This window comes from Pagrus pagrus, assembly GCF_965226575.1.
Source record: "Pagrus pagrus genome assembly, chromosome: 12".
NCBI classification, from domain to species: Eukaryota; Metazoa; Chordata; class Actinopteri; order Spariformes; family Sparidae; genus Pagrus; species Pagrus pagrus.
The window spans coordinates 23,709,383-23,724,230 of record NC_140196.1 but is presented as its reverse complement, the minus strand read 5'-3'; the positions used below and the strand labels follow the sequence as shown (position 1 = coordinate 23,724,230).

At 40.9% G+C, this 14,848-nt stretch overlaps 1 protein-coding gene across 1 annotated transcript in view; it reads right to left on the bottom strand.

Moving 5' to 3' along the window:
* Positions 1 to 7,699, bottom strand: part of rem2 (RAS (RAD and GEM)-like GTP binding 2) — a 32,412-nt gene extending 24,713 nt beyond the window's left edge. Inside the window, exons 1-3 of the mRNA XM_084369091.1 lie at positions 6,996 to 7,699; positions 3,034 to 3,370; positions 50 to 123 (exon numbers count right to left, since the gene is read on the bottom strand). Of these exons, the coding sequence (XP_084225217.1) occupies positions 50 to 123; positions 3,034 to 3,370; positions 6,996 to 7,007 (423 nt within the window). The 5' untranslated portion in view covers positions 7,008 to 7,699. The remainder of the gene's footprint in view (positions 1 to 49; positions 124 to 3,033; positions 3,371 to 6,995) is intronic.
* Between the last annotated feature and the right edge of the window lie 7,149 nt (positions 7,700 to 14,848).

Sequence of the window (14,848 nt, the reverse complement as noted above, 5' to 3'; positions counted from 1 at the left end):
CGAAACAAGACAGAGTGACTGAGGTGTGAACTGACAGCCACTAACTCACCGGCTTCCAGTTGTCGAATATGATGACCTTGCTGTCCTCGTCGTCGATCGTCACATTGCACTCGTAGCCTTCACCTGCAAACATGAGCCCAAGTCACACACATCAGCAAACACTGACACTGGCATCGCACTGTACTGTACATTGCAAATGTGTGAGTATGCATTGTGGAGTTGTAATGAATTGCAGTATTTACTAAAATGAAATATCAGTTGTCTTAACCTCTGCCTGAAAATGTTGTCGACTTAATGTTCTCGACCTGCTCCATAAAACTTAAATCAGTTTTGTGCAGACGTTTGAATTGGGTGATGTGGCCAGCTGACATGTTTGGAAAATTCAGACATTTGGTTCTAATCTTTTTGAGGATATTCTATTTTTATACTCCAATTTAAAGGCTAAGCTTTGCTGATATTCTTCATCAGAAGGCTTAACAGCAGGATTTTCTTATTGTCAACTAATCCCAAGAAAGGAAAACCGCGACAAATACTTTCTAACTTCCATGGCCTATTGTTGGCACTCAGCTCAAAGCCTGTTTGTTCCCACTGAAGATAACATTTTTAAAATTTTAGATATATAATTTATAGATATAGATAAATATCTATATCATTAAAAAAGATTGGGTAATTTCCTAACAACAGCTGGACACCTTAGTGTTCAGCAAAGGTTTTTGTTGGGGATTATTTCCAGCAGCTGATTAATATACTGTACATCTGCTGCGTTACTAAGTCTTTACGTAGTATTGACCAGAAATAATCTACACAACCCATGCTCGCCATAATGAAGGAAAATGTCACCCAGTGCCGCCCAGTTTGGACAAAAAAGTCCACCTCCATCCTCCGCACTCCACCATGGAACTTTAAACTGATACTGCACATAATGTAGATACTTTCTATAAACGTGTATAGGTATACATGTATACAAGGCAGGTATGTATGGCTTTAATTTTATTGGTAATCAAGGAGACCAGAAACAGATATTTTAAAACTAATATGTCTCCTTAACTTAAATTCAATTTTGAGGTACTTCACATAAGTATTTACATTTTCTGCAACTTTATTCTTCCATTACTACATTTATTTGAGTTAGTTGGCTCCTTGTTATTTTGCAGATTCAGATTATTCAGACTCCAGACTTATCATATTAGGAAACAGCTATAGAAAAGCTGCACTTTCATACAAGCGAAAAAGAAGAACAAAAAAAAACAATTAAAGAACTCCGTAATGACAAAACTGTGACAGCTTTTAAAATACACATTAACCTTAAACAGCTCACAATAGACTGGAGAAATAACGATGATGAATGACATGTCTATTTTAAGACACGAGCACACCAGATCTCCTGGTGTTAATCAGACCTGTCTTTTACTGGTAATTACCTACTCACGTGGGGACACGTATTGATTAGTGAGGTGTTATCCCTCTCAAAGGGCTAATATGGTGCTTGAGCATCTGTTTAAAACTACCAAGAAAGTATAATTACATAGCTGTTGATTAGTGTGTTTTCTTTTGCACATTGCAATTTTGACATGTAGCTGATGGAATAATTTAGCACATTGCTAAAATTCCGAATGAGGATGAGAGCGTCATCATGGAACATGTACAAACTCCTCCTTGGGTGAAAGTGCTTTTCCGTCCATTTATGATGCATGAATCCGAGTGTACTACATGGGCAGGAATGAATACTGTATGGCGTGAGTCAGGGGCAAGTTAGCTTTATGCATGAGGCAGAGACCCAGTCGTCTCCTAGTGACAGGGAGTTATTGATCGGCTGGTGGGATGGCTGAGGACCAGAGCTGATTGTCCTCCGTGCTGCAGTGATCAATGTGACGGACAGACCTACTCACTGATAGATGCCAGAGCGGAGGAAAAAGGACAAAAGAGAATATAACTTAATGGTTATCCTCTTTGTTTCTGAGAGTTGGATGAGAATATTGATACCATTTTCATATCTGTCTGTTAAACATGAGGCTACAGCTTGCAGCTGGATAACTTAGCTTAACAGACTGGGTGAAGGCAAAAACAACTGGCATGGCCCTGCCCAAGGTAAATCCACCTACCAATATCAAGACCATTGTTATGTCTGTTTGCTAAAATTCTAGTTTAAACCAGCAGCCGGTTAGCTTAGCATAGCATTAAGACCATAGACAGCAGGAAACAGCTAGCCTGCTATGGGACCATTTGCGAAGAAGTCCAGAACATACTTCACACTGATGGTGCAGGCAGGCATGTTGTGTTACCTTTGGCTAGCCATTTCTCTTTCAAGTTGTTATGCTTGGTTAAGCTAACCAGCTGTTAGCGCAGGCTACATAAGCACGTACAGACCATGGATCTAATGTCTTTCCAGTTGTTATGCTAGGCTAAGCTAACCAGCTGTTAGCTCAGGCTACATAATCACATACAGACCATGGATCATTTAGGAAAAATTTGGATACAGCATCAGAGGTGGATCCCACTGCATCCCTATGAAAGCTGCTCAGTGGCGCATGAAGCCAAAAGGCAAGCCACTAACTTGCAGTTTAGCTCTGCTCACTTGAATGGGAATAAAACAATTTAATGGTGCGGCTCTTCTACACTTTCCAAATGTAATTGGGCTAAAGTTCTCAAATTCGGATCATTGTGCCGGGGTTTTGATGCTCAAAAAAATGTATCCAGTGTTTTACAGACACCTCTTTCACAATGTAAGCTTATGGGAGAAGGTCTTTTTGGTTTCAGTGTGTGTCAGTTGAAGTTGTAATTACATGGCTTCGCCACTATGTCAAATTTGCTTCAAAGCCCAGCACTGTTCCTGGGGGCTTGGTACAGACTTGAGAGCCATATCTATCTTATCATCAAGCTCATGGCAAGTAATTGTGACCGTTTTAACTCCGCGCTAAGTGTCTAAATGCAGCTTGTTAAACCTTGAGACTAATTTAAAAAGGTGTTTCAGCCATAGCACAGTCGCACAAACACACAACAACACACTCCACAAATCCCCACCCAGATCTTTACCACATGCTTGTGTCTCAGAGTCTATAGAGAGGGACCTGTCCGACTGCCCAGCCAGAGACAAGGCTAGCGACGACTTGCCCACGCCATTCTGTCCCAGTAGCACTATCCTCAATGCCCCACCATGGCTGTGGTAAGCCGGCTGGGCGGCTGCCGATTGGCTGAAGGACTCATCCCGAGGCACCCCTGTGTCACTGATAGGCAACGTGGCGGGCTCCTCCAAGCCCGGGATCCAATCGCAGTCCTCGGATACAGCCTCTTCCCTCCGCAGCTGGTGTTTGACAGGCAGGGGTGTGCTTCCGCGGCGGAGGGGGGCCGCCGTGGTGAGAAACATACTGTACTAGAATAAGATTGGAAGAAATAACAAGCAGACACATGTAAGTCCCACTGAGCAACGCACATTTAGCATTGTTGTCTAGTGTATTTTAAAATAGTCCAAGAAGTGTGGCTGCACATCTACCTGTAACACTGTCTATTCTGGTAAATCTTATCACTGAGGGATGGGGGAGGGGTGTTTCCACTGTGTGTGCCTATATGTGTAAAGAGGAGGGAGGTGATAACAGTGGAGGTGAGACAGATGAGTAACAGTGTGAGAGAAAGATGCTGATGAAGACGCAGAGCGTGGCAAAGGGGAAAACCTGTGAGAGAAGGGAGAGGGGAGGAGGGTGAGACGAGGGAGACAGGGCAGGTGAGGGGGCTGGAAGAATGACGGAAGATAAGAGGGATGCTGAAAGACAGCAGGTTGGTAAGAACACACAGAGAAAGGAGAAGACAAGAGGAGGAGGAGGAGGAGATTTACAGAGAACCAAACTCAAGGGAGGGCCGGAGGAAAAGAGGCTGCAGCTGTGTGTAATAAGGGCATACAGTAAGTGCAATCAGGTGGCGCTACAGTGTACAGTGTGTGCACGGTGACTTCAGCATGAATTCACACTAAAATAGGTCAGAAACATAAAGTCTAGATCTGCATCCCGCAGTTATTTAAGAAAGGGAGAGCTGTCAGCAGTTCTCTCTAGAACAACTTGGCTGAGAAAAGTGTGTGTGTGTGTGTATGTGCATTTGCATAACAGTGTGTGTGTGTGTGTGTGTGTGTGTTTGCAGCCACAGCAGGTCAACCATTGAAGACCCTCATCAATATTAATACAGCAATTAATCTAGCTCCAGCTGCCCCCCTGGGCATCTTAGGCCCAGTGTCTGCTTATGGAAAATATAAGTACAGTATCGGTGCTTAATTAATGAGGATTGACACCAGAACATGAACACATTAGACTCTAATACAGTCCAATTCAGCAGAGAGAAAACAGAGGGAAGCCTCACAAATTACCATGAGCTGAATCAACACCTCCCTGACACAGTGTAAACAAAGGCTGATTACAAACTTCACAGTGTTAGGATCTCAGTTGTATTAGACTGCATTGGATGTTAAACTGTGTAGGTGTACATAATAAAGTGGTTATTTTGCCTCCTGTAAAATAGACATTTCATGGTTTTGTTTTGTTTTCACAACCTTTAAATAATGTAAAATAATACCTGTAAAACATATGCAGTAAAATAATAGTAAACTTGAGAACTATGTTTATTTACAGGATAGTATAGTATAGTATAGTATAGTATGGTATGGTATAGTATGGTATAGTATAGCATAGTATAGTGTAGTATAGTATAGTATAGTATCGTATAGTATAGCATAGTGTAGTGTAGTATGGTATAGTGTCGTATGGTATAGTATAGTATAGTATAGTATGGTACAGTATGTTAGAGTGCAGTTGTTTCGTATAACTTTTGTTGTTTAGTATCATACTGTATACTGCAATTTAGTTTAGTGTAGTATAGTATCATATAATGTAGTTCAAAAGTTAAGTTTAACTTCAGTAGTTTAGTATAATAATATAATACTGTATAGTCAATTGTTGTGTAATATTGTGTAGTATTTTTGTATTATCTTGTATATGGTATAGTAGAGTCTGTCCGTCTTTCTGTAAAGTGCAGTCTAGTATAGTCCAGTTCATAATGTTATGTACTGAAATATAGTATAGTGTATAGTTATAGTATAGCACAGTACAGTATAGTATAGTACAGTATACTGTATGTAGTGTAGTGTATGGTTGCATGGTATATTGTGTATTTTACTGAACTGTAGTGTGTGTAGAGCTGTGCAGTGTGAATATATTGTATATAGTGTAGTGTTGTGTAATATGTTATTTGTATAATGCAGTAATTTATACTGTTTGTAATGTACTGCATTGAACTATATTATGTGTAATGTGATGTACAGTAATATGGTATAAAGCAATATTGTGTAATATATTGTTGTACTGTATAAAATTGTATAGTATAGTAGTGTGGTTATTTGTTGTGAAGTGTAGAATAGTATAGTTCTGTAAAGTACACTGTTATTATCTGTAATGTTTGGTGTGTTATGTATCGTGGTATAGTACGAGTATAGTAGTGTAGTATACTGTAGTATAGTATAGTATAGTATGTATAGTATAGTGTAGTATAGTATAGTTAAGTATAGTATAGTGTAGTATGGAACAGTATATTACAGTGCAATTGTTTCATATAACTTTTCTTGTTTAGCATAAATTGTACAGTAAAGTATTGTGTAATGCAGCATAGTATTGTTTATCGTAATCTAGTAGTATGGTACAGTATAGTGTATAAAGTAGTTAATTGTACACATTTAGTGTGTAATTTGATGTTCTGTAAAGCACAGTGTAGTATAGTTGCACATCTAATGTGATGTTCTAGGATATAGTATAATCTATAGTTGTAGAGTAGTATAGTATATTGTACTTCTCTAAACCACACTATACAGTATTAGTAGTAACACTGAAGTGTAGTAAAGTACAGTTGTACAGTACGATGTCCTGTAATATATTGTATATAGTTTAGTGTGGTGACGTGTAATATATTGTTGTATAGTATAGCATAGCATAGCATATCATTGCATAGTATAGTATAGTATAGGAGCACAGTAGTGTTGTGTCGAAATGTGTAGAATAGTAAAGTATTGTACAGTACACTGAACTGTAATATATAATGTAGTGCTGTATAGTATAGTATAGTATAGTAGGTGGGGCCGCTTGTGACAATTTTGCAGCTGCTCACAGACACACACACACACACACACACACACAGTCATACATCACTCACACACTCTCACTCAGGTTGCTCAATTAAGTTAATTGAACGAGCTAATCAATTAAGCATGGCCTTTATTGCGCGCGGCGCTCAGGGGAGCTGCGCAGGCGGAGAGAGGAAACTGTGACCGCGGGCTGAGCCGGCGTGTCAGGGGTTAATCTGCTCCTCTCGCCAGGCTGTCGAGAGAAACTAGGGCAAACAACAGCGCACAATACAAAATTAATACTACAGGCAGTGTTTCCACTGTTCTGTCGTTACAGCCCAATTACACCGACCGCTGCTTCTTTACCAGCCGCAGCCTACTTACTGTCTCGTGCACTTTAGATCCTCCCAGAGCATGTTTACTGAGCGGCTCATTATGATGCAGTTAGGAGGATCTATGAAACCATCTACAGTATGAGGGCTGGACCGGTCCCTCAAGAGGCAGAGACGCAAGGATCGATGGATCGACCAGTGCATGACAAAAAAAAAACTGCACAAACATCCACAACACATCCTTGAACCATCCTACAACTATGACAGAAAATCCAATACAGAGAGCGTAAAATACTATCAGAGGTTACTGTGGAGTCACTGCTGAGTGCCACACGCTGGAAGTCTCTGCAATAATACCCACTGATGGAGAAAAAAAACGCTCCAAATTCCCACACACAGATAGTGAGAGAGCAAGGTGTGCTGCACGGAACCTGATCACATCTCGTGCCATTGTCTATGTACACATCAGAGTGTGTGTGCGCGTGTGTGTGAGTGTCTGGTCTACCTGGTTTGTGTGTGCTATTGTGCAGAAGCGCACGAGGTGGGTTGGAAAATATGCGCCTCCTTACCTGGTCAGCCATGGTTATCAATAAGTCTTCTCTTTATGGAACAAGTGCTGTAGTTGCAAGCGCCTCCGCCGCCCGGTTCAAGTCATCGGTGCTGTGCTGGCTGCAGACCCGGCATCACATTCACCACGGCGGCAACACACGGCGCACAAAAGACACGCGCCACATTTCATTTAACATGTTTTTCTTCCCACCCCGGCGCGTAAAAACCCTCCTCCTCCTCCTCTGGTGACTGGAAAGGAGAGGCGCGGCGCATGGACAATTGGGAAAGGTGGCAGTGGGGCTGGAGGGAAGGTGAAGCGGCTACACCTGCGTCTCCGTGTGGAAGAAGAGGCGAGTTGTTGTAGGAGGAAGAAGAGGAAGAAGAAGAAAGACCATCAGCACAACAACACATCACCTCTTGGTCATTTGGTGTCCCCGCGTCCAGCAGCGACTGCGCCCTCCTCACCACCTCCAGTTAGCACCTGAACATCTCTCTCTCTCTCTCTCTCTCTCTCTCTCTCTCTCTCTCTCTAGTGCAAAGTGTGTGTTGGGGGACGCGTCCTTCACTGATTGTACAGTGATCCTCCCATTGGAGGTGGAGGAAGGGATGGTGATGGTGATGGTGAAGGAGCGCCCCTCATTTCCCTCCTCCAGTGCAAATACCAGCTCACATGCGCAGGTTCCTTCAAATGTGTGCTGTTGTCAAACACCGGTCCGGGCTTCTCCCGGTGTGTTCCCTTCAGGTCTCACGGTGGGTTGCCCGTTGTCGTCGCTGTGAGGTGAAGCCGCCGCTAGAGGGAGGCAGAGGGACGCATCGTGGAGAGGGTGATGTATGGGAATGGATGTTTTCACAGAGGGACGAGGTTTTACTCTGCTCACACTAACTTAGATAACCTGAGTGAGATGTAGTTTTCAAATCAAGACTAAGGGCAAGTTCAACAGGATTCATGATGATCGCCTTTAGAATTGGTTGATGATTTTATCTTTACATAAAAAATGATGAGGTTTCACATTATTTGTCATGAGGATTCAAAGGGCCACTCCACAAAGTTATACATGAATACCATAACTTGTCACAGGAGCACTATTCATTCATTACACATCATCATACCAAGATGACTGAATAGGTCGATTGCAAACGATTCCCATAACAACATGACCATTGAAGCGTACCAGCGACAGGCGAACCGGACCTTCATCGTATGTGTAATTCGGTTACGTTTACGCACTAAAACCACATGATTCGGTTTGGGAAAATATTTTGGTTTGGGTTAAAATAAGTCCTGTAACTTCATTTACAAACATACCTACGTGCCTTCCTATGTACGTGACATTGCTTAACTATGTTCATAAGATAAGAGAACTCTTGGTTGACTTCTGGTTTCACACTGGACACCAGCAGCAGCCTCCCGAATGAAAGTCCTGTGTTCGTTTAGTCTGATCATCCACCCTTTCTGCTCCCTTTTCACTCATTATACTTCTTCACCTGACTTCCTTCTTTGCTGCCCTAATAATTACTTCAGCTGATGGAGGTTGCGGCCTAACAAGAAACGTAAATAAGGATATTATAAGCTGTAATAAGCTGCATTCATACCTGAATTCTATACAGTCATTTTACTGACCGGTGTAATCTGTAATATAATGCCTTCTGTGGCTCTTGATAGTTTAAAGTCTGAAACAATAACCCTGATACTGTCATCAGTTTATAGTTATGTTGATAAAAATACATGATATAAGACCAAAGTGTCCTCAGTTTTATTTTGGTCTGGGACCTTTGTCCCATCTCATATCCATCTGTCTCTCCCCATTACTCCTGACTGGATCTACACTGCACCTGTGAAGGCAGTTTGCAGGTAAGGGTGTTTCTGAGAGACCTCATGTTTTGCAACACTCAGCTGTCAAGTCCATCCCAGTGCTGCCAGCATAACACCTCTCTGTGACTGTGTGCATTAGCTAACTGGCACTCACATTGGAAAATTCATTGGTCCAATTTATTTACAAAACCCCTCTCGGACTGACAACATCTCAGACCGAGATTACATCTGCCAAATATGTGAGAAATAAAATCAGCCTCCCATAACGCATCAAGTCCGTCTGTCACACACTGTTTCAGACTTCAAACCTTATTTGGTCACAGTTACTGCTGCCAGTGACTGGACTCTTGGAAACTTGAGAGAAATGTTAAGTTATTCTGTATATTGTAGACTGATTCGCACATTCATAAGCAAAATGTTCTCTGATGCTGAATACAAAAGCTTCCATATCAATAACGGATGTTTGCTGCTGAAGCTTTTAGTGACGTCCTCGTCATCGATGGATGTACGGTTTTAATGATGTTGCATGAATTTATGCCTGTCTACTGATAAACATCACAATTTTTTTTATTTGTTTTCTGTTGCCTTCTGCAACACATCGTTTTTGTCTTGTCTCCTTTCTTATGTCATTCCTCCAAACTCCCCATGAAAAGGACCTTTGCCTTGCAAAATATATGCCAATATAGTTCTGGTTATAGGAGTATACAACACATTCAGAGTATGAGTCTCAATTGGGGAAGGACAAACACACCGTCTTTCAAGCATTATGAAAGACTTGGATATGAACAGATTTTTATACCCACAAGTATCCCTCCACCAACCTTTTCCAAGAGGTGGTTTTACAAATGAAAGAGTGACGCTGTGTATGTTAGTTGAAGTATGCACAGCTGCATGTCAACAGGAATATTAGTGTTGTATTCATATTCATCAGCCATGTAAACTGTTTAGTAAGAATATCGTCTTTTCAGAATAGTCATTGGTGTCCAATCCCAGTACCACCTGGAAGCTGACCTGTCAGATGTTCATCAAGATCATACTTACCGTCTTTAATCTGAAATGAATCCAGCATGAATAAGAGTGATCCACTTATTCCCCCTTACAGAAAAGGAAGAGAACGTAGCTGTGAAAAGCTACTTGCCGGTAATGTTAAGCAGCCTATTCCTCTGGCTCAGACTTCTGTTATTTAGGATGACTTTCGATGAGTTGCAGTGTTAATACTTAATGTCTTTGTAGGGCGATGTGTTTTATAGCCAGTACCCTGAATCAATAAGTAAATCAATAACTTAATCAATTGATCAATTCAGCACTACCAGAACCTACCTGACCCGAGATAACTACTGTGGTATAGCTTAACACAAACAGCCTTTAGTAGTAATAAACCTTTTAATATGTAAAGCAGACACATGTATTTTAAAGAAGGACTACACACTTTACCACTGTTAAATATAATAAATATGTTCTATGATGTTTAAGTAGCAGCATTACCAACACTCCAGTTCCTTCAGTTTAAGGCTATTTAGCTCTGTTAGCTATTTCTCAACTAGCTAGGCTACAAACAATTGATAGACTCATTACATCCTCAACTACTAAACCTTAAAGGTTTTAAAGCTAGATTTACCAATGATTCTACATTAACAATCAATCAAACAAAGCTCATTACACCTGCTGTAAGCTAGCTTACTTCTAGCACAAAATGGTATATTGACACTGTTATCAGCTAGCGTGAGATCTTAGTGGAGCTTTCAGAAGCTAAAGACCAAAACAAAGCAGGGGTAGCTAAATATTGGACTTACGTTCATTAGTTGGACAGACACAACACTTAACATAAAAGCTAATTTTTCTCTGATAAAATCCATGCTTGTTGTGCTGGAGATCAAGAGCAGTAATTAGCCAGTTAGCATGCCAAAGCTCCAAGGAAATTATAATACCGGAAGTTTATGTTGTTAAATTCAATCTTCAACATCACCATCCTTCAACTTTTAGCTCTGATGCTATTCAAAGAAAAAGAATGTGTTCTTTTTGAATGAATACATTAACTGGTCATTGGTAGTAGGCTGTTTAACAGCTAACATCAACAATGTTAGCCGTAACGCCATATTTACCCTGAAATTATAGTTTATTGTTAAAGTTAACCTACAACTCAACTCAAACAAACTATCTGAATGTCTTCTTGTCTAATTTAACATTAGTTAGCTAAATAACATTAGCATTTCGACAAAACACATCAACAACGACCAATACCTTTAAGCCAACTACAGAAAAACAAAATGACCTCTTTGACTCGTATCCAAGCATGTGTGTTGAATTATTTGTATGTATTAACTCACCCATCAGTCCACAGTTGCTAAGTTTAGCTCGGACTGCCATTTCATTTTCCACCATTCACTATTCAGAAGTTAAACGTCTCGAAGAGGGGAAACATGAAATTATCTTTAATCAGTTGTTGGGGTTAGTAGTTTAAAGAGGCTCTATGTAACAAGTTCTAGCAATTAAGTGCTTCTCTCCGCTTCACTAACAGACAAAAATAGTAGCTAACATTCCTTTAGGAATAGAGTCTGCTAACATAAACAAACAACTGACTTCCAGCACAACACAGAAGTCCCACAGAGCCCCTTTAAAAGAAAAAAATACATTGAGAATTATTGTTTTCTCATGAAGTACAGTCAATCTGCATCTACAAACAGACAAACACTGGTGTCGGATGAAAGATGCATTCATGCAGAGTAGGTATCTTCTGATTATTATAAATGGTTGCATATGAAAGACACTGTGTGCATCCTGCTTATTTCAATTGTACACATACAGTAGTCGGCCTACTACTGAGAGGAAGTAGTCGTGCTGTTTGAACATGCCGACCTGCCTGAAGGCTTATTTGTGAATCATTACTTGTCTATAGCTTTTTATTACACAGATCCTCCCCGGGGGGCTGAAATAGTCTTCCATGACAGTGAATGACCTGACATCCTTTTAAGTCTATTAAGTGGTAGGTGTTCGTTCCTGCCGTCACACTCAAAGAATCAATACCTCTCCCAAATGCTCATCTCAATGATGAGAAGTCCCTTCCAATATAATAACCGTCTCCCGAATCCCTTGAATGTTAATCTCCTCTCAGCCTCACTTTGCTCATTCTGCTCTCTGCCGTTCCAGCTGATCTCACTGTGATTTCAATAACTACAACAGGCCTCCACACATGTCAGGGCCTCGGTAAACACACTGAATGGAAATGGGAAGGATCCTTTCAATGGGCCCGCTGAGCATGACTTTTAAGATATTTTAAGCTGTCACTAATCTGCAGACTTAATTAAGTCTCATCAGGACATCATATCATGCTAGTGCCTCGCACTGTGTGAGAGGATCATGGCGCAGACAGATGACAGAGATAAGTGCTCTCATTAGCCACCAAGACGGTATCGACTAGAGCTGCATGCTCCTTGTTAATGGGAACACTCCAGTGTGTCATTAGAACGTGCAGCGGTGCAATGTGGGAGATGTCACAAGGTCGAGAGGTAACCGAGGTACGATTTATGGGAGATGACATCTGCAAGGTCAAAGACTTCTTTATGTATTTATTGTAGTGCCATGCCTGTCATCAACAAATCATCATATTGACACAACTGAAGGTGAATTACTTTTTGCCATCCGATAAAATTAAACAGTTGTAAATGAAGTATCAGTGCTACGAGCATGTGAAACCTTTTGACAACTATTACATACATAGGTGTTTCTTCTTAGCTTAGACAAACTTATCTGTTCGCTAAAAGTGAAGCTACAGCCAGCAGCGGGCTAGCTTAGCTTAGCTTAGTTTAGCATAGCGTAAAGGCAGGAAACAGAGGAAAGTATTCCTCTCTCCAATAGACCTTATACACGGTTACACCCCGGCTTTCCGAAACCCCGAAAATAGACTTTCATTCTTCATAATGGCGTGGTTTCCCATTTTTTCTAAAGACCCCACTATTCCGAAAAGGCTATTGGGGCACCCCTGACCCTAACCCTAACCCTATTGGGAAGTAATTGGAACTTAAAAGTCGGATTCGGAACAGCGGGGTTTCGCAATGGAGGTGTTTCGGAATGGAAGGCCGTCCCCCTTATTCACACGGTGGCCATTTTCTTCCAATCTGACGCTCAGGGTGGGAAACTTGAAAGCTTGGATAATATAATGCTGCTGTGTTCCAGGTTGAAAGTCATATAAACATATAGGTAGTCTGACAAATTGTTGTCATTTTATAGCTTCTCAATAAATCAGCAACTGAAAAGATGATGGATAGCACAAATCTGGAGGCACATTCGGCCATATTTCAAGGTAAAACAACACATTTGATAACTCGCTAGCTGATGTTAGCATTCAACAATTTCCTAGCTAACATTACAGTTTGATTACATCTGGTGTGTTTCACTTCTAGGTTTAGAAAGATGTCTCCAAGACGTGTGTTGATATTCCTCAATTAGTTTATGCCTTTCCTAATCACAATCAAGTATCAACAGTATCGTATCAAACAGTAATGTTAGCTAGAATGTGGTTGAATGCTAACATTAGCCATTGTCTAATGGAAGCTAGCAGGAAGCTACAATAGCTAACATTTAGAAATGAGTCTGGGACTATAAATTTACCACCGACTTCTCGCAACACAGAAGTTGTACAGAGCCCCTTTTAGCGAAAAATGGTACTTGTAGGCAGATTTAGTTGCCTTCGGACAGTGTCAGGCTAGCTGTTACCCCCCTCATTCCTGTCTTGGTGCTAAGCTAAGCTAACAGGCTGCTGGCTGTAGCTTCATTTCAGATAAGTAACTGATATGCGAGCGGTCTGAATCATCTTTTAGCAAGAAAATATAATATATATAATATTTTCCCAAGATGTTGAACTATTGCTTTAAAAATGCTTTTGTGTTTGAGTTTCTTCCAGTTTAGTTGCAAAACAAACTCATTATATAACATTTCAGGGCGCCTTGAGTGATTCAAACTTCCCAATAAATTTGAATCACTGCTTTACATCTCAGTATTAAATAGCCCGACAACAAAAAAATCCAATTACTCACCCGCAGCCAATTTGTCAAACAAAGCCCCCGTCCCCTGGAAGTAGGCTACATGACATACCCTCAACATGTGTCATATTAAACCTCTCCGGATGCAGATGGGCTCCACTTGTTAAGAAGTAATTTTCGCATGCAGTCGTCTCCTGATGTGATCCTTTGTGTCAAATCCCTATTTAATAAGCACTTCTCCGCATTCAAGCTCAGAACAAAACAAATCAGCTTTTATTAATGCTTCTCATAAGTCAAAGAGGTCTTATTTCACCAGGGTTATTAAGATGACATTGAATTTAGATAATGTCGCACCAAGAGCTTTACAGGGAGACTGGCATGGCGCTCTGTGTCAGACGGCTTAGTAATAGAGTTACAAGGTTGTATTTCTTTCTGGGATGTAATGACATCCTACTGTATGGAGGCTTTTTTCATACTGTACACATGCTATATGTCATACTTATCAGACCCTCTCTTTAGTGCAGCTCAGGGACGGTTGTTTAAAAGCTCCATTGGGGATTTGGTGTTTGCATGCTTGAATGTTTCAAGGGCTCAGCAGACGTCCCTCACTCCCTGAAAAAGGCTGTTAAGATTTGTCCACGGTCCCACGTGGGAGCTCTAAAGACGTCTCTTTAGGTTCAGTGACCTGGATTTGAAAGATAATGTGCTCTTTGATATTAAGAAAAACTCTTTTGTTCTGCCCTAAAATCTTCTCCTAAATGGTTTTGGATTGGAGGCGCTCCTCCTCTGCAGGGCCGGTGAGTTGCTGAGTGATTTAGGAATTGTGATGAGGGTTATAAACCTTGTGTTTTTTATGGCACATAATACGTTCTGTTTATGATACAGTCATCTGTCTGAGAGGCTCACACACTGTTGCCTGGAGCCTTTTTATACATTTACTGCTTTGTGCAAAAGCAAAGCTCATGTGGCAATGACTGCATAGGTAGTGAAACAAGTACCTGTGACTCATATGTTTAGATGTACAGTGCTCTGTGTGATAGCAAATATAAATAATATGTCATGGGGATATGTTGTGTGTGTT